Source organism: Leptopilina heterotoma, unplaced genomic scaffold, assembly GCF_015476425.1.
Source record: "Leptopilina heterotoma isolate Lh14 unplaced genomic scaffold, ASM1547642v1 Lhet_180, whole genome shotgun sequence".
Lineage (NCBI taxonomy): Eukaryota > Metazoa > Arthropoda > Insecta > Hymenoptera > Figitidae > Leptopilina > Leptopilina heterotoma.
In genome coordinates, this window is record NW_025110897.1 from 2,313,920 (window position 1) to 2,333,977 (window position 20,058).

Below are 20,058 nucleotides of genomic sequence, written 5' to 3' on the forward strand. Positions count from 1 at the left end.
ATGTGGTTTTAAGGGAGTATTAAGTCTGCAGGAAGTTTTAGTTCCAGTATAGTAAAATGGATTGCGATTTTAGAGACTGTTAGTTGTTCATTAAGCTCTGCTGCAAGGGCATGGGCAGAAATTAGAAATTACTACAGTATTATTATGACCTTCGTTGAAGAGGAAAGCAAAAATTTTAGTCCCTGTGTGATCAGACGACCCAAAGGTTTCTCCGTAAAATGTTAAACTAAGTGGTGCAAAAGTACCTCGTAATTGATCATAAAAATTTACCTTTTTCCTTGTTGTATCCCAATAGGAGAGTAGTATGATGAGGTAATCCAAAAACGTCACCCGTTAACAATGGAATTAGTGAAGCCAATAAGAGCCTATGTTTGTGTTTCCAGCACAGTACAGGGTCATTTCCAGGTGCACCCACGTAATTACCCCATTTAATTCCACTGATGCCATCTACAACGGGAGGAAGACTGTTTAGTTGCAGAGAAGTCGAAATGTGTGAGGTCTGTTGAGGATGAGCAGTTCTAAATAATTGAGCAGGTGTTTGACCATAAGTCCTAACCATAGTTTCCCAAGCTTGACGCTCTAAAGGATCGGTAATTTCTTCGACATTGAATCCATAGTAAGTTGCAGGATGAAAGACGTTAATCGCCTCTACCGCTGGCTTTCCAGTTTGTCTAAAGCCGAAAACCAAGTCGATCCAAAATGGCAAATTTTTCCTCACAATATCAGACTCTAAAGCAGCTCTGTGAACGAGAATAAAGAGTCTGGCGTCGCCTCTAGCCCACGGTGGTAATTCCACATCAGTGACTCTAATTCCATTCTGTCTCACTCCAAAATTGAAACCCTCCGAATTAAGCAGAAACTCCGGAAGATAGAAAAATTCGGGAATCAATTCTTTAACGTCCGTCGTTGAATCGCAACTCGTCAGTCTCCATGTTGTAGCGAGGGCGTGAAACGTACGATCGGGAATGTCGAAATTATCATCTTGGTATGAAAGGAACATGCTGGTGTAGGGTGGAAGTCGTACAAGAAAGTGTAAAACAGTCCCCGAATTGCTATAATGAGAACCGTAGTGGAAAGGTTCTTGATTCAGTGCGATGAGATTTAAACCTTCATTCGCGGCTTGCTTCAAATAATTGTAATTATTAATATAATGCTGCTCATTTTTTGAATCCTGCACAGCCATTGGTTTCCTAAAGTTCCGATAGATTTTCCAGTTACTCAGATCGATATTCTCACTGGTGTAGTCTGACAACACGAAAGGAAAAACGGGATATTGCATCAAATCGTTATAAGATCTTCCAGCCAATTTATTTAAACACGTTATGTAATCCCAGTTTGTTAGGCTCCCACTTCGCCAGAGAGCTAAATTTTCCTCCAAATTGTCTCCTGGTATTCGCTTGGAGAGATTGCACGTGGATAACTCTGCGATAAACTCTTCCCTGTCTTTTGAAGAATTGAAAGCCAGCAGATAAGTTCTTCCCGTCACAAGAAATATCTCTATGGCCCTCTCTTGCAACTGATATCGCCTCCGATGAAATTCAAGTATGCTGTCCAGTCTCCACGCTGTGGCTCCCCCTGTTGTGAGATCTGTTCCTCCCAAAGTTATGTCTATTTGTATTGTCGCGTCGGACGTATCGGGAATGAAATATAAACGAGTTTCAGCGATCAGAATTTCTCCTGCCAGTTCTGCGTGCGGCATGACAATACTCACCGGAGACATTTTGTTAATTCTTTCATTAGTATGGAGTCTCTCAATCAAAGCAGTAATAGTCGCGTCTTGTTGATTTGAATCGAATAAATAAGATAGTGGACCATCTAACCTCTCTGCATTTGAATTCTTTTGTCGATCAAACATGAAGAATTTGCCATCTATACCTAAATGACATCTTTGAAGTCTCGTCCGTACTCTGGAAGGCCCTTCCGTAGGATCAAGTTCCCAGTGCATGGGGTAACCATCTTTGAAATACCAAGGCGCTCGTTCGTGGGTTAACAGTTTTATCAGTTTCCTCCATCTAGACAATGTCTGCGCCTTCATAGCCTTTGAGTTTTTCAAATTTTCTATTAATATTTTTCTTTCTCGGTTCTGTTCTTCCACAATTGATACGGTTATAGACATGGCACTTTCTATCAGTTGTTTTGCAATCACATCAAATTGTTGACTGATTTTCTTCATCTTTGGAAAATTATTCTCCATCCAAATGTTCCGGTCTTTAACTAATTCTTGCCTCAAAAGATTTAATTCCTCCAACCAAAGAGCCGACCCATCCATATCTAAACATTTTATCAAGCCCCAAACGTTCAGAGCGTTTCGCAGCTCAGTACAAATTAAAGCATCTGCACTTGACATCTCTCTTCGACATAAATCCCACAAAAAGATAATAAACTTCTGCTCAACTTGAGGATGAATATCCAGGAGAGAAGTTAAAACTTCCTTCACTCTCGGTTCATCCATCAGAATTCTGACAGCATAAATTCTAGTACAAATGTTCTGATGCGGCGCTAATAACCAAATCAATATTTCTGACGAGATTTTGCGTAAAGTGGGCCTCGACGACCAGGTTCCACCCCACAGACTTTTTTTCCCTAACGGATCAGATAAACCGTGAAGGAGAGTTGAAAACAGCCTTTTTGATAATTGCAATTCTTCTTCAGATGTTTCACCATCAGCTGATGTAACGAAATCAACAGCTTTATTCAAAACCATGCGAAATCTTTCATTTAGTTCTCCCTTCGCAAGTTCCCGCGAAACTGAAGTAAATGTTTCCGTTAGGCTTTCGTTGCTAGAAGATTGCAGACCCTTGTCAAGCTGCTCACCAGAAGTTGTCAGAACTGATGTTAAATAAGAAGTAGACGCTAAATATGATGCTGTGTTTTTCAATCTGAAACCTGATTCGCTTAAAACTTTTAAAGTTAAAGCGTCCAGTTCTCCATCAAAGAGAGCAACCTGAGCGCTCCTGATAACAGAAACACACAATTTTTCCTTTCCACAATTCATTTTTTCTTGCAACTCTCCGTAACTCAGAACTAAATGTAAATCCAAAAGTGCCTGCATATTATGATATCCTGGAGATTCTAGAAATTGCTTTGCAATCGTTACAAATAATACATTAATGTCTCGCGAAAGAGTTGATGAATTCCCCTTATGGGCAGAGTGTATCAGCGATCGAACTAGTGACTCCTTTAAACCCTGTTCTAACATTATTTTTAGGGAATGAGGATTCTTGGCGATAATGTCTGTCAAGAAGCTAATTATAGGTTGCGCAAGATTCGGGTCCTTCGCTGCTGTCTTCGAAATCATCGCCAGTAAAGGTGGTGTAGCACAAAAACTGGGACCCTTCAGTGCTAGATTTGCGAGAGCGACTATTAACGGTTCGCTTCCAGGATAAAGAGAAATTTGATTAGCAAGGTGCATAAAGTACCTTTGTTTAATTAACTTATTAATATCCTCATCACTTGCTCGCTCCACATAAGTCTGTATCACTTTAATTAATGCAGTCCGGATTCGCGCATTATCGTTGTTCGACAAAACAAGAATCAGCTCAGCACGCAGCACGTGTTTGAGTACTGACTCAACCTGACTGTCAGGCAAAACTCTCAAGGCATCTCTGAGCAACAAGAGTAAACCTTCGCAGACTAATCCCATGCACGCTTTTCGTTTGTCCGTATAGACTTTTTCATCCTCATTTTGATTTGAACAATCACTGGCCGCAATGCCAGAATCTTCCCCCGTATTCGTTTCGTGCGGTGGTTCCCTTTGCTTTTCTTTTTTTCTTGTCTTCCCCTTCTTTATTTGGTTGTTCGTGTCAGCTTTATCAAGTTTACTGCTCTTTGTCGACACTAGCTCGTTCGAGGAAGTCAGAGACTTTGTCATATGAGTTGTAATTTTTTCAAACGCAGGCAATAAGAAATACATATTGTATTTTGAATGTGTAACATAAGTATTTGATGCCGTGTGGACAAGGAGCAAATAGTCTGTGATGGCGACAAGATGAGAAAACTTTGGCGGAGAGCCCATTAATGAGCGAATTAATTCTACAATAGTATTCCCAGCGGTAGGATCCAATAACTCAATGTTTTCATACAAAAAGTATTCTTTGCATAAAGTTAAAATCGTATCAACAAAGTGAATTCTATTAAGTTGGAAAGCATTGAACTCCCTTAGAGAATGCTGATCTCTTAGTAAGAGAAGCAGAGACTGCAAAAGTAAATTGAGAGTATCATGCTTTAACCAAATTCTCCAAGCTTCTAAAGCATATTTAATCAGTTCTGGATCTGTAATTAGTGTACTGCAATCGTGACAAATCAGATGTATTTCGTTTCTTATGTCTTTGACAAATAAAGAACTATCACAGGCGGAGTCCAGAATGGCTTTCAATATATGCCTTCCAACGCAACAACGCTTCGATTCGAGAACTTGAAGAAGAAGCGATGGTATTCCATCAGACCGATACTGATTCAGTAAAACCGAATCGCTGTGCGCAAGATTTAAAACAATCGAAAGTGCCAAAGCCTGATCAACTTCACTGGAGCGAAGTTCTATGACCCGAGCAAATAAGAAGAGAAAGATGGAAACTCCGCCGATTTGCTGAACCGCAGGAATCAAGCCCTTGCATTGTTTGCTTTCCAAGTGAGTAAAGACATTTGAAGATATTGAAAGGGGCGGTTGTTGAGAAACACGATGCTCTGGCGCTATATTAACTCGGAAAGCAGATTGTCCTGGTAAAATATTTCGCACTATTGCTTCCGGACTGGTGAGAGCTTGAGGATACAAATGGACAACTAATGGATTTTGAGCTTCGTAACTGAGGAGCAAATTATCCTGTAAATCTCTCAGCTGAGTATTTGTAGCGTGAGTTACAAAGTCCCAATCAATCGTCTTATCAATACTCTTTGTTTCTAGTGTTTGTCGTAAATACGTTCCTCCGTATGATTTTCTACGACTTGTATCAAATTTTCCACTTTCGAATTTGAGTTCTTGAACGCCATTTAGTGCTACAGATGTTATGAGAGGTGAGAAGTTTGGTCTCTCCTTGCTTAAAGTGCACTCGGACAAATTTGTATAGTTAGGACCGAGACTGGCAAGATATAGAGCTTTCTTTCGAGTGAAAATTGGACTTCGAAACATGAATAAATTTCCGAGATACCAGGCGCCATATTCGTTGTGTCCAACTTGTCCAAGAAATATGCAAGTTGTTTCGGGTTTCCTCAGGAGAAGACCATCGAAAGGCAACTGAGCTGTAGCCTCTTTCCAACCGTCCACCCATAACACTACCTCTACTATTGCGTCATGTTTACTCAGCACGGTGTATTTAAAATTCAAAGCTAAATGGTGCCATTTGCCGGACGGTAGAAGTCCACTAAGCGACGTCTCAGAAAGGGTACGATTCGTTTTACCCTCTGGTCGGGTAAGTCGTAGAATGAGTTTGTCAGCTTTAAGGTCTGTCCACAATTCAAGAGCGAGAGATTTTAGACAAACAGACATTAAATGCACAATTGATTTCGATGTTGGAAAATATGAATTACTTTTCACGACCTCTTGACTCCAATTGTCGATCACGACTCCCCAGTTGTGCAAGTTTTCACTGTCGTGGCTAATCACTGAATTAGAGTTTGGGCTGTAACTTCTGTAATTAGATGAATGGCTCCTTTCGACTCTCAACCACATTGAAGCTGATCCTCCATGTAACCACACTGTCCAAGAAAGTTCTGGTACCACTGTCAAACATACCGCATGAGTTGATGACAAACTGCACATCTCTGATAAGTGATGTCTTTTTCGAAAGTCACTGAAAGTGCTTACATCTTTGTTGGCTTTTACGTTGTCTCCATTGTTATTTTTAGTAGGTATTTCTGACTGCATTGGAATTGGAAAGGAAAGAATGTAGTTGGGTTGAGGTTTAGTTAACATAACAAGCCGGTAAAGAGGCTCCAGAAGGGACAAAAGAGGTGGTTCAGGAATTTTGAAAAATGCCAAGTAGCTAATTAATTCTGATGGAGAAATGGATTGAATTGCAAGTAGAGTAAACACTTCCAGAACAGCATGTTGAAGGTCTGAAAAATAAAAGTATATTCATCTATTAATTTTTGTAAAAGCAAATAAATGAAAATATGACTCAATAACTTCTATTTTAATCTATTGTATTACTGTGAAAAAATACTGTAAATTGAACATATGAGGCATTTCATGTCAAGTGATCCGGGTGGAGAAAAATTTTTCTCCAATCGTAGCAAAACTTGGGGCTTTTGTAGTACTAATAGATAGTAATTTTTCGTGAAAATATTTTTTTACATAGTCCAATATTTTCCGAGGGGGAGGGGGTTAAATTTTTGGGTTTTTCAGTACAATGCTTATTTCGATAATTTTTTACTCTTAAACTATTAAACGTAAAAATTTGGCAAGGTACATTTTGGAAAGGTTTTTTCATGCTCTTTCGATTGAAAATAAGCATTTAAAAAAAAAAAAATTTTGACCCAAAAAAATCAAAATTAAAAAAAAATTTTAATTTTTTGGAAAAAAGGTCCCATTTTTTTTTTTTTCTTTTTTAAACGAAAGCTGAGGTTTTTTCCTAAAAGGACATATAAATGAAAAAGTGGGACAAGAATGTTTAAACATTGAAAAAATGAATTTTCTCGTAAACAGAGCTAAAAACCGGGTTTAGAGAGTAGAAACCTCTGTTTTTCAATGTTTAAACATTCTTGTCCCACTTTTTCATTTATATGTCCTTTTAGGAAAAAACCTCAGCTTTCGTTTAAAAAAAAAAAAAAAAAAAAAAAATGGGACCTTTTTTCCAAAAAATTAAAATTTATTTTTAATTTTGATTTTTTTGGGTCAAAAAATTTTTTTTTTAAATGCTTATTTTCAATCGAAAGAGCATGAAAAAACCTTTCCAAAATGTACCTTGCCAAATTTTTATGTTTAATAGTTTAAGAGTAAAAAATTATCGAAATAAGCATTACACCGTAAGACACCTGGATCACTTGACATGGAATGCCTCATATGTATTAAGAAGGTTCTTTTAAAAGAGTAAAACAGACAGTTCTGAATCTTTGTTGAACCTTTTTTTCATCATTGCAAGTTTTAATATAAAAAAATTTCGGAAGGGAATATCATCATTATACTAATTATTCTTACCTTTTCGTTGAGGTTCTGTACTTTCCAAGACATGATTGAATCCATCAAGCAGTCTCGAAATCGCTCCGTTGTTAGAGAGAGCAGCACATATTGAGACACTTTCCCTGCAGGTAGAAGCTATTCTTCTTAAACCGATGGTTACAATATGTTCTCTTTCAGCATCTGTGCCCCTTATAATAGTAATTATCTGTTAATAATTTTTAAATTCCTTTCTTTAATCTTTGTAGCTTATTAACATGAGTACGCACGCATGAAAAGTGACCACTATTGGACTTATCTATACGAGCGTATTCTTGATTGAGTTTCGAACTCTTTGCGCTGTCTCAGTTGTAGAGATTCAAAGTTAGAAGTGTTCAAAAACGTAATTTAAAGTAAAACTTTAAGAAAATTGGGATTATGTCGTAAAATAAAATCGACAAAGTGGATCTTTTTCATGCGGGCGTAAACGTATAATTAATTATTATACAAGACATGGAATTCCCGTTGAAATCATAAAAATGATGATACCCCAAAAATGAATTCTTCTGTCAATGAAATATGTTGAAGTATGTTTAATAAGTTTCAGGTCCGTGTAATGCCATGTTAAACCGTTTAAAGATAAATCGTATTGGTCTAAACTTTTTCCAAATTGATGTCATACTTTATATTCATATTAAATACTTACTGCTTACTAAAATGAATGAGAAGATCAAGAGCAAGAGAACACAGTGCAGGATGAGTCTCTATGTGTTCTCGTAGAGAAGTCACTGGATCAGACATTCCTTTGTGTGAGTTTTCATGCGAATTATTTACAAGAATTTCGACGTCTGCCTCGTAACCATCATCCCCTGTTATGTATTCATCATTACTACTATCATCGGTTCCACAATCTGTTGTTACATCAGAAATGAAAGTGGGTAACTAAAATAGGATTCAAGTATTAGTTTTATTTTGTTTAAATCTTTTAGGGAACGTTCATAAACTACGTAGCACTTCAAGGGGGAGGGGGGGGGGAGTCAAGCAATTGTCTACCATAAGAGGAAAAAGTGGCGCTAATACATGTAATTGCGTCTACGTGGGGGGAGGGGGGGGTTAAAATTTCCAAAAAATTGGTCTACGTAGTTTATGAACGTTCCCTTAATGTAAAGACATTGTGGAAAATAAATTTTTAGATAAAAATTCCCTTTTAACCCTCGGAGCACATACGGGGTCTGTGTGACCCTATCTTTTAATTTAAACTAAAATTTCTTTTAAAAACTGTAACAGTTAGAGGTCCTGTGACCTAAAAGTAATTGTATGCTTCTTGTTCGAAAAAAGAGATGTGTGCTTCGAGGGTTAAATAAGAACGCTTCATTTAGGATTAAAATCGAAAAACCGCAGCTTCACTAACGCGCAAGTCTCCTACGCAGCTGAAGCCTGAGTCACTTCATGAATATTTTTGGTTTCAAGCAAAGTTTCCTTCAGGTAAAAGCATTAAAAACATTACAATAAAAAATGTTATTATGTTTTTCAGGTGGTGGTTAACCTCTTAACAGTGTTGTCAAAATAAAGCTTTCGTGTCAAATGTGTTAAATATTTTTTCTTTTTTTTTAAATGCTATTCTTATATTTTGTGTGTTTTTGGGTCGCTGAATCCAAATCTTTGATCAAAATTAAAAAAGTCAAAATGGCCACCAAAAAAATTTTAAAGTTTTGGACAACTGGTACAACCACCCTACTTTGTATTTTTTCAAAAAAAAAAAAAAAAAAATTTCGATAAGTTTCCATTTCTATTTCCATTACTTGCAAGTAATATTACGAAAAAGAAATATTAAAGAAGAAATAAAGAATAAAGAATATTACAAGAAGTAATATTACGGTAACAAAGTAATATTACAAATATCTAATGTAATACACTGAAAAAAATTGCATTTATAAGGCTTCAATTTTTTCCTCGCAAAATGAGTTTTTAGCGAAACAAAAAAATTGTTCAACTGTCGTTTAACAAAAATGTATGTAGGTGATTAAGATTACAATGGAATTTTTGCTCTTACAAATGTTGATTTTTCCCTTAATATTGTCGGTCAGTAAAGCAATGATTTATCTAGAACAGATTATTTACACTACCGGTCAAAATTGAGAGACCACCCATTTTCAGGTGAATGAAAAACATTTTAAAACATAGAAATAAATAGAATTTATGGAAACTAGAATTTTATTTTCAATGTTTTAAAAAAAGAATAACTTCTAAAATAATAAATGCTTTTTAATAATCTTCATCTTATTTCAAAGGTGATTTTCTACAGTATGAGAATTATTTATTGGCATTAACGTGTAATTTTTTCTTAGAAAATGCAGGTCGTCAAAGTTAGACAAAAAAAATTCAAGAAATTTGAAATAATTTTTTTGTACTAAAAATTATTCTAGAAAATATTATAAAACATATTATGGTGTAGATTTTTCAAAAGAATTTAATAAAAAAAAGTTAGTTCGAATTTTTTAAATTATTTTTCTGTTAATAAAATTGTTTCAAATTTTTTAAATATTATTTTAGTCCATCAAGTAAGAAAAAAATTACACGTTAATGCCTAGAAGTAATTCTTATTCTGTAGCAAATGACCTTTAAAATAAGCTAAATACTGGCCAAATGAATTCAGTAAGGTCTTATTCTTTTCAAAATTTTATCATCTTTCAAAACAAATACCGAAACAAATTTTATTTTTCATAAATTTTATGTTTAAAAATTTTTGTCATTCCCCTGAAAATGGATGGTCTCTCAATTTTGATCGGTACTGTAAATATCAAGTGCAATACTTGAAAATTTTAAACTTACGGACAAGCGATTTTGATTTTTTTTCAAGCACTGAATCAAAATTATTCTGTTAGCACAACCGTTATATAAAAACATAGACTGTCAGATTTACAAAATAATTTTTCTTATACTGGAAATATAAGAAACAACAATTTTTATTGACAGTGAAGGTTCTCTGACTAACGAAATTTTTAATGAATGCCCTTTTAATTTTAATCACTCATAAAACTGCATTTCCCTTTAACCTACTTTCAAGGCAATTGTTTTGCGTTAAGTTTACGACATAGCAGTTCGGCTAACTGACAGTTGAGAAGAACCCCTGCTTATTTTTGAGACTTACTATTGGTCGTTTCAGTTGTGAAACTTCTTTATCCTGATTGCGCTTCAGTACAGATACTCGAAGAAGAGACTCAACCAATAACACAAGTCCTCCTCCCAACTTAATCCTTGGATCCATGAGAGCCTTTCTGAGTTCAATCTCCTTGGCAGTACTGCTACTACTACCTGTTGCAAAAAGTCGTTTAATCAAATATATTATATGTGTATTATTATAAACACGATATTGTGAAATGGTAAAAGTGTGTCATACGTTGCTTATAATTTACTGAGTACTGTTCAGCATTCAAACGATATTGCATTCTCCGATTCTCTAATCCGCAGATGTGAGTTATTAATAATTTACATGATCAGTCATACAAAATATACTGCTTCACAGACTATGAATAAGAATGAATAAGAATGGTAATATTAAGGAAGAAGCACTTACACAACACAGATATTGAATTACAAGTAATTAGGGCTTCCAACAACCTCTGCACCGAATTTTTGTTATCTACAAAAATAATCTTCAAATTAGTAATAAATAATTATTCTAATTAATCAAATATTTGTTTTACATATTCATTAGAAAAGTAATGTAAGGTCAGTCAATTGTATTTATCGAAAGACACTGTGACCTGCTTTTTAAGATTTTTAACCTTCGCGCTATTAGGAGCTACCCGGGGTAGCAAAGCAATACGAATTTTTCAATATAACTTCTCAGTTTTTGCACCAATCTAATTTAATTTTTAATATTTTTCTTAAACAATTTTATTACTAAACTTTCCTTCGTATCACTTCTAATTTTTTTTTATTAAAAGATACCTTTAAAATTCTATTTCTACTATATTTCCAAGCTTCACAGTGCCCCTAAAAAGTATTTTAGGGGAAATAGGGGACTTTTAGGGGACCATAACAATTAGCTAAATAAAGATAAAAAGTAGAATTTATTTATACACGGTTGCCACAAAAATTTAACTTTATTTTTCCCTCACTTTTCCCTCATTTTCAAACACAACTTTCACTTTTTCCCTCACTGTAAACTAAAGAATATTCTGATTCACTCTCAAAATTATTAGATACGAAAAAAAATGTTCTATTCAATTTATTTACAAATTTCTTCAAAAGTAAAATTATTCCAAAACATCAACAACTTCTTTTTCAAATAAATATTTAATCATTTTTTTCCTTTTTCATTGGATAATTACGATGTTTAAAAATTTCAAATTGAAACATTTTCAAATTGAACAACTTTTAAGAATATTAGGTATTATAAAACATAAAGATGACCGACTGACAAAATCATTATTTTATTATTATAAGAATATTGTTACTGCAATTTCTTCACAATTATTTGTATCATATCAATTCAATTAACATTTTCTAGAATTTTTAACTAAAATTCTACTTTAAATCAATAACATCAATTATTATTCAATTAAACTTTTTCAGAAAAATTAATTCTACAGAATTGTTAGTTAAAAGTACGAAAAATAATAATTTAAAATTATTTAAATACAAAAATAAATAATATTGAATGTTTGTTAAAATTTAATTTTTACGAAGAATTGTATTAACAACTTTTGAAAATATTTAATTTCTTTTAAAGAATTTAATTAAAATTTTAATGAAATTTATTATATTAAAGAATTTTATAACAATTTTTGAAAATAATTAAAAACTTTTTGAAGAATTTATAAAAAATTTATTTAATTTAATTCTTGACGAGAATTTTTAAAAAATTTTGAAAATAATTTAATTTCTGCAAAGTATTTTATTATTTTTCAAAAGAATTGAATTTTTGTGATGAATTTTGATATTTATCAAAATAATTGAATTTAGGAAAAGAATGTTATTAAAATTCCGTAGAAGAATTGATTTTATCGAAAGAATTTATGCGATTTTGTTGTTTATCAAGCTAATTGACTTTTTTTGCAAAATTACTTAAAAATTCTTGAAAATAATTGATTTTCTGCGTCGAATTAAATGTTATATTTATGAAAATATCAGAATTATTGCAACGAATTTTATTGTTTTATTGAATAATTGAATGTTTCTTAAAATTGAATTCTTTCCTCAAGTTTCAATAAAATTTTTAATAATAATTGCATTTTTCAAGGAATTTATTTAAAATTGTATTAAAAATATTTGAAATTCTGCGATGAAAATAATTGAATTCGTAAATGAAATTTTATTATTTATGAAAATAATTGAATCTTTTCGAAGAATTCTATCAAAAAGTTTTTTCTATAATTAAATCTGTTGATAAATTTTATGAAAATAGTAAATATTGAAAATTATTGAATTGCAAAAAACTTTTGAAAATAATTGAACTTTTGCAAAGATTTTTATAAATTTTTGAAAATAATTGAAGTTTTGGCGAAAAATTTTGCTATTTGTAAAGAATTTTATTAAAATTCCTAAAAGTGATTGAATTTCGGAGAAAAATGTTATTATTTATAAAGATAATTGAAATTTTGACGAGAATTTTTGTAAATTTTTAACCCCTTAACTGTTTGAGGAAAATACAACATGATTGTCCCAAACTGCCCAGCGGAATCTGATACTTTTTCAAATAGTATAATATATTTAAATTATAACTAATTATTCAATTATTTTCTAAAATATCATTAATGACCCTTATAATTTCTTATAATATTGATATAAAGAAAAATATCTATCAATTTATATACAAATTATATTTATTTTAAGTGATAGTGAACACGACCCACGGGTGGGTCGGAAACAGTTATGGCCATACTTTTTCACGACCCACCCGTGGGTCGGAAACAGGCAACGGGTTAAACAGAATTAGATTTCTGCGAAGAATTTTATTAAAATTATTTTGAAAAAAATTGAATTGTTACGCAAAGAATTTCATTAACATTTTTAAAAATAATTTGATTCTTTAAAGAAATTTTATTAAAACTGTATTGAAAACAATACTTAAATTCTAATAAATGAATTGTAGCAAAGGTTTTTAAAATAAATTATTGAATTTCTTTGATTAATAAAATAATTATTTAATAACTTTCTTCAAGGAATTCAATTAAAATTGTATTAAAAATAATTTAAATTCAATATTGAGTCTTATTATTGATGAAAATAATTGAATCCCTGTAAAAAATGTTATTATTTATGAAAATAATTTGTAAATAATTGAATTCCTGTGGAATTTTTATTATTTATGAAAATAATGAATTGTTTGCGTAGAATTATTTTATTAAAATTTTGTTTAACTACCTAATTGAATTCTTTTTGGAATTTTTATTAAAGTAGTAGATATTAAAAATCATTGAATTGAAGAAAGTTTTTCAAAATAATATAAATATTGCCAAGAATTTTATTAAAATTTTTGAAAATAATTAAATTTTTGAGAAGAATTTTACTACTTTTAAAAATAATTGAATTTCTGCAATCATTTTTAATTGTATGAAAATTAAATTTGATTTAGTGCTTTTAACTAAAATTCTTCTATAAAATCTATTATTTTTAATATTCAATTAAATATATTTATTAAAAAATTTAACTAATTTCAGATGAATTTTAGTTAAAAATTTTTTTTTTAAATCTAAGTTAAATCTAAACGTAATTCTTTTAAAATTGAATTAATTTTGAAATATTTAAGTGAAATTATATTTCAAGAATAAACACAATAACTTTAGAATACAACAATTTTTCAGGATTCTAGGATTCCAGATTGCATAGCAACCCTGAAATCTAATTATCTGTCCAAATTTTAGTTGAAATATTTTTTGCTGATTATGTCTTTAAAGAGTATTTAATTTGATTGTGAGTTATTGCAGTTTTTGTTTCAATACTCTCATTAATAGATGATTAAATTTTCTTCATTTTTGCTTTTAATTATTGCAGGTGTATTTTTTTATTAATTACGAATAAAACCCCTAATAAAAAATTCTTCAAGTCCCAATGTGAATGATTCAACTAATTCATATTACCCATGTACAATAAATGCAAGATAAAAGTGTTTTTGAGTGTATTATTATATAAAAAAACGTACCTGTAATTTTGTTCGTTGCAACGAGAACTGACAATAATTTAAATAATTCTTCCATCGTCTTGGCAACTGGATGATTCAAGAGTTCTGCCTGAAATCTTGAGCAAGACAAAGTAATATTAGCAGCAGTTCGCCATGCAACATTAACTTGGTCGAATTTAACGTTTCTATGCGTATCTCTCGTTTCTAATACATTTAATTCTTTTTCTGATAGCCCTTCCACGAAAATACTTTCAAAATCAGGCGCATTATTCGTTCGTGTCAAATTTGTGGAAAACATGTTGTTTACAATTTCCTGCAAACCATCACAGTACATTAAATCAGACTCTTTTTTTTCTTGCACAGTTTCCTCTTTAACATCAGTTTTCAAAGTTGCTATAAGGCCTCTACTTTCTCTGTCAAGAGATTTTAATAAAACTGCGAGAGCTGGTGCTTCAGAGCTCATATTTTCAATATTTTTCGAACTACTACCAGGCATTCTACAATTTTCCATTATAACAGCAACTTCCAACAGATTATAAGCACTTTTAGTGAAATTAGGATTTCGAAGAAGTTTCATGGGACCCTAAAATGTTAAAACGTAAAAAATTCTTCAATTGATTCTTCATTGTCAGCGAAAGTTATTCTAGCGAAATAAGTTACAATATAAATTGTGTTTAAAGGAAAAGCATTTATCATTCGGTAGGTCTACATTAATTTAAGTTATAAGAAAGAATTATAGAACTTTAAAGAAATGTAGAAATTTTACCTTTAAACCATCGATTTCCATAAACTTCTCGAATAATGATGAGCTTGTAATTAGACTTGCAATTATGAATAAACAAGCGTGTATAAGAAATTTAACCATTGCATTGCTTTCATCTTGTTCCAAATATTCTATTGCTCTTGAAAAAGTTGAGTAAAATACTTTAAAAAGCAAGGTTTCCTTCACTTGAAAACCAGAAGCAGGAGTAACTTTTAATAGATGTACAATAATGACTGAACATAATTTTGGATCATCGGGCAATAAAATATCATTATAAAGTTCCAAAAACTTCCATTGATGACGCTTTAATTTGTTACACACGTCACAATTTTCCAATGAAATGGAATTATCTCCAAGTTCCTTAAAAAGAACATGTTCTAAAAGTGCTGCGGCAAGATTGTAAGTTTGGCTGTTTGACTTCTTCAGGAATCCTATGACATTGTGAAGAAACGTTATTGGTGGGAAACAGCAACAGATTCCAGCAGTTGTCATTACCCTCAAGAGTTTAATTTGAAGATTTTTTTCAAATGTATGAGCCTCAGCCAACAGAGAGATTAAAGTCGTCAACAGAAATGAAACGTAACAAACCTGGAAAATTTATTTAATATTCTTTATTAATGACAATGGTAATGTTACAGATTTATAGAAAATTACTTTATAGAAAATAGACCTACTTGAGATGAATCTGAGTTTAACGAAGGCTCATTCCGAAATGGAAGTCCAAAAATATCACAATAATGATGATGAGTATTAGCATTTTCAGTCATTTCATTTCCCTTATCAGCATAATTTAATTCTTTTCTCACTGTTTTTAAAGTACTAATTAAAGCTCCCATCATATCAATTATTTTTCCAACTCTGGTGACAGATGTAATTTGATTGCAGTCTAGTAATAACATTATTGCCCTTTGCATCAATTTTCCGTTTTGGATTCCCGCAAATAAATGAAAAAATTCTGAAAAATGCTTAAAGTTTTTCATTAATTTTGCCTGATGCAGCGTATCATATAGAATAGATGTAGCTCCATAAATTGTTGCAAAAATAAACTCTTGTAAATATAATCTTTCTTCGGACGTGACATCTGAAATTGAAATTCCACAAGCGTCCTCAATAATTCTTAGATTCATGGGTATGAAACCACTCTTAATCATAGCAGCCATCGGCACTTCAGATTTCAGAATTCGTTGTAGAAACATCAGCATAAGCCTTGACGCTGCAGCTTTGAGTCTAGCGCACTCTAGATTTGTCAAATTCATATCAGTCTTAAATTGCAGACTCCAGAGTATGTCTAGAGAGAATTCAATTATCTGTACCACAGCTGTAGTTTCCGAAGGAAATTCGTACTCCCGAAGGTCTTCCAGAAGCTGAAGAATCAAAAGGCTTGTTTCGAAATGGCCGATTTCAGAATCAAAGACTGCTTTTACTTCCTCGTTGATAAAATCTTGATAAGTTTCTTTCCCAGAAGTTTTAAATAGTTCAGTATCTGAAGTAAAGTTTGCTTTGCACTTTTCATCATTTTTTCCAAAAAACATAGTTGTTAAATTACCAAGTTCCAGTGACTTCAGTTGGACATTCAGAGCTGAGGAATTTGTTTCACTATTGCCATCGGAGAACTCCTCTGATTCGCTGTTGACCTTTCTACGAGAATCTTTTGTGTCGTAGGGGCACTTCCTCAATTGACTCTGCTTCACACTGTCAACATTGTATTTCCTAATTCGTTTTCGTCGCGAGGCATTACTGTTCGAACTGTGTTTAATTTTGGTATTCTGCTTCATAACATGACAGATAAAGTTAATCGAATCAATTTCACTGTCGGAAGAAAACTTTACATACGGATTAGGGGAAACAAAATCGGTCGTGTTCTGAAAAGTAACTGGGTAGAGTGCAAGAAGTAAGGTCATTAACTCTTGACCACACGATATGCCTTGGACCCCAAGCAACTTGAGGACTGTGAGACATTTCCAGCCACGATTGTGCACTAGATATTCTCGTAGTGCTACTATTTCATTTTCATTTCCTCTAGATGTACATATGGAATGTACATCTGACAGTAACTCACAAGCAATTAGCGTAGAAACTCCATTTATTCCAATAGAACTGCAAGTAAAGAAAGTTTTTTATTAAAATATTCACATCTGAATCTGATAATTTACATCTGAAAAATAAAGAGACACTTGTTTTTTTATGTTTCGAAAACGACGTGATAAATTGCAGTAAAATTAATTATTGTATTATTCTATTGGATAAAGGGTAAAGGGTACCGTAAACTTAACTCTATTAGGAATAAAATTCTGTTTTCGGGTGGAGTTGATGCTATCGGCGCCGTGTATCGATGAATTGTGTTACTTGCTTTTGAAAAATTGTTGCTGCGGTAACTGGCAACACTTTCCAATGCAATAATTGTGACTATTAATTATTTTGTGAACAGTAGTAGCTTGTAAGTGTCTTAGTGTGTTTTAGAGAAATTTCAAACGTGGAAAACATTTGATTGCCGGGGTAAATTGTTCCTGTTTTAACTTCTCAAAGTGATTGTTTGTTATTAAAGGGATTTCTTATGGGAAACCTTATTGAGTTCACTAAGTAATAAATATGTTTATTTTGTATTTACAGTAAGATTTTAGAAACAAAAACCAAAATTCACAAACGGCGGGTATATAAGGAACACAATAATTTCTTCCGAATTGTTAAAGTGTGCGTTGTCAAGACGTAAGTTTTTCGTAATTTCTTTTGTTTTTAATCGCCTAATTTGGTTTCTAGTGTTCATAGATGGTTCGAAATTGTAAAAGAGTGTATGTTGGAACCGACAACTCGCAATAAACGACCAGTGACTCCATCGTCGACCTCAACTGATGATACCAACAACTTTTAAAAACACACATTCGCTCTTTTAGTTTCGTTTTTACCTTTGTTTTAAATTGTGTGTGTACTTTCGAGCAATAAACAATAACTTTTTTAACTTTAAAAATACGTTTTACAATGGTTTTTGTAATTTCGAAAAAATGCGTCTTTTTTGATTAAAATTCCAGCTTTAATCAAAAAAATCCTTTAACCCTTCAATGTGCTCGCCAAGATCAAGAAAAGAAACAAAAATTAAGGCAATATTTCAATACACAAGAAAATTACAAGCCTTTAAAGTTGAAATCTGTTCCTAATAGCCCCAGTTTACGGTATTAAAAATGTTTATAGATATCTTTTAATAAAAGAAATGTTTGATCTATGCTAAGACACATAATATATTTGTGAATTTATACTTACAAGCCTGATATTAAGTACTTAATATCAGTTCCATTTTCCACTTCAATCAGCAGTTCAGCAAGAAAAACATTCAACCAAGATGATTTCTATATCACAAAAAATAATGTTTACTTTAGTTTCTGTAAAATGAATAAATAGTAATAATTTTTTAAACATCACTCTATCCCACGCGTCATTAGAATAAAATTTACAAGTATCATAAACTTTTTTCTAACACTATCAGTAGATTTAAAAATGGTTTATACAAGGAAAAATTGATGTATTTAAAATTCTCACTAACAACAGTTAAATAATGATTATGTTTAATAATGAAAAATAATTTATATTTATTCATACCTCGTCACTTCCTGGTTCAGCATGAATAAAAAATTCCCACAAAATTTGTAATTTACTGCTTAGTCTAGTAGTCATAGCTACCAAATCCTACAACAGATTTAAAATTTTCATAATTTACATACATCTATCTATATGGTGGATATCACGTCAAAACTCCACCCAAAAAAAAAATGTTGTCCAATTATTCCCAAATTTTTTTTTATGATATGCCCTATAGGTTAGTAATTTATCATATAAATTTTTTTGAATTTTATAAAAAATTGTCCAAGGGGGAGGGGGTAGAAGTTCTGAACTTTTGCGTGACGCGCTCCACTTTGATTATTTCTTTTAATTAGAGGAAAAAATTTAAAAAAAAATTAGAATATGGGTTTTTTAGATTTTTTCATGGGCTTTCGAATGGCAAAGTCTATTTTCAAAAATTTTTTTATTTTGACATAAATTTTGAAAAAATAAAAATAAATTTTCACTTTTCGCATCTTTGGGTTCATTTTTTCTTTTTCCTTTTATTTTTAAATGAAAGCTGAGCTTTTTTCTTAAAAAATACTTGTTTTCCAAAAAACCGTTTTTTTTTGTTTTCGAGAAATGAATTTTTGAATATAGCGCATCACGTCGTCGCGCCGCAATTTAATTTATAAAACGTTACAATGAACTATTTTCTGCATTTTACAGGGTTGAGACTGACATTAGAACAATATAATGCCTGCATTATAGTTTTTTTTTATTTTTTTAAATTAAAAAAAATATTTATTTTTTTAAATTTTTAACAAAATTTAAAAAAAATTTTTTTTAGACTTTTATTTTTAATTTAATGCCTACAATTTATTTATTTTCATTTCTAAAGTAAAACAAAGCGAACAGAAAAATAAAATACAGGCATTAAATTAAAAATAAAATTGCAAAAAAATTTTGTTAAAAATTTAAAAAAATAAATATTTTTTTTAATTTAAAAAAATTAAAAAAAAACTATAATGCAGGCATTATATTGTTCTAATGTCAGTCTCAACCCTAAAAAATGCAGAAAATAGTTCATTGTAACGTTTTATAAATTAAATTGTGGCGCGACGACGTGATGCGCTATATTCAAAAATTCATTTCTCGAAAACAAAAAAAAACGGTTTTTTGGAAAACAAGTATTTCATCAGAAAAAAGCTCAGCTTTCATTTAAAAATAAAAGAAAAAAGAAAAAATGAACCCAAAGATGCGAAAAGTGAAAATTTATTTTTATTTTTTCAAAATTTATGTCAAAATAAAAAAATTTTTGAAAATAGACTTTGCCATTCGAAAGCCCATGAAAAAATCTAAAAAACCCATATTCTAATTTTTTTTAAAATTTTTTCCTCTAATTATAAGAAATAATCAAAGTGGAGCGCGTCACGCAAAAGTTCAGAACTTCTACCCCCTCCCCCTTGGACAATTTTTTATAAAATTCAAAAAAATTTATATGATAAATTACTAACCTATAGGGCATATCATAAAAAAAATTTG

At 31.5% G+C, this 20,058-nt stretch overlaps 1 protein-coding gene across 2 annotated transcripts in view; it reads right to left on the minus strand.

The window, feature by feature from the left end:
• The window catches only part of LOC122500045 (lysosomal-trafficking regulator), a 36,433-nt gene that overhangs the window by 10,713 nt on the left and 5,662 nt on the right, over positions 1–20,058 (minus strand). Inside the window, exons 2-12 of one of the 2 annotated variants that reach the window (XR_006301433.1) lie at positions 18,574–18,660; positions 18,238–18,323; positions 15,657–17,079; positions 14,986–15,570; positions 14,241–14,802; positions 10,668–10,733; positions 10,242–10,405; positions 7,797–8,032; positions 7,133–7,302; positions 557–6,051; positions 271–447 (exon numbers count right to left, since the gene is read on the minus strand). Coding sequence is in view for 1 of the 2 variants with exons in the window: in XM_043608745.1 (XP_043464680.1) it covers positions 271–6,051; positions 7,133–7,302; positions 7,797–8,032; positions 10,242–10,405; positions 10,668–10,733; positions 14,241–14,802; positions 14,986–15,570; positions 15,657–17,079; positions 18,238–18,323; positions 18,574–18,648 (9,148 nt within the window). In the remaining variant the exon portion in view is untranslated. Of the gene's footprint in view, positions 1–270; positions 6,052–7,132; positions 7,303–7,796; positions 8,033–10,241; positions 10,406–10,667; positions 10,734–14,240; positions 14,803–14,985; positions 15,571–15,656; positions 17,080–18,237; positions 18,324–18,573; positions 18,661–20,058 lie in introns of both variants that reach the window. The other variant, XM_043608745.1, reaches the window with a different exon arrangement.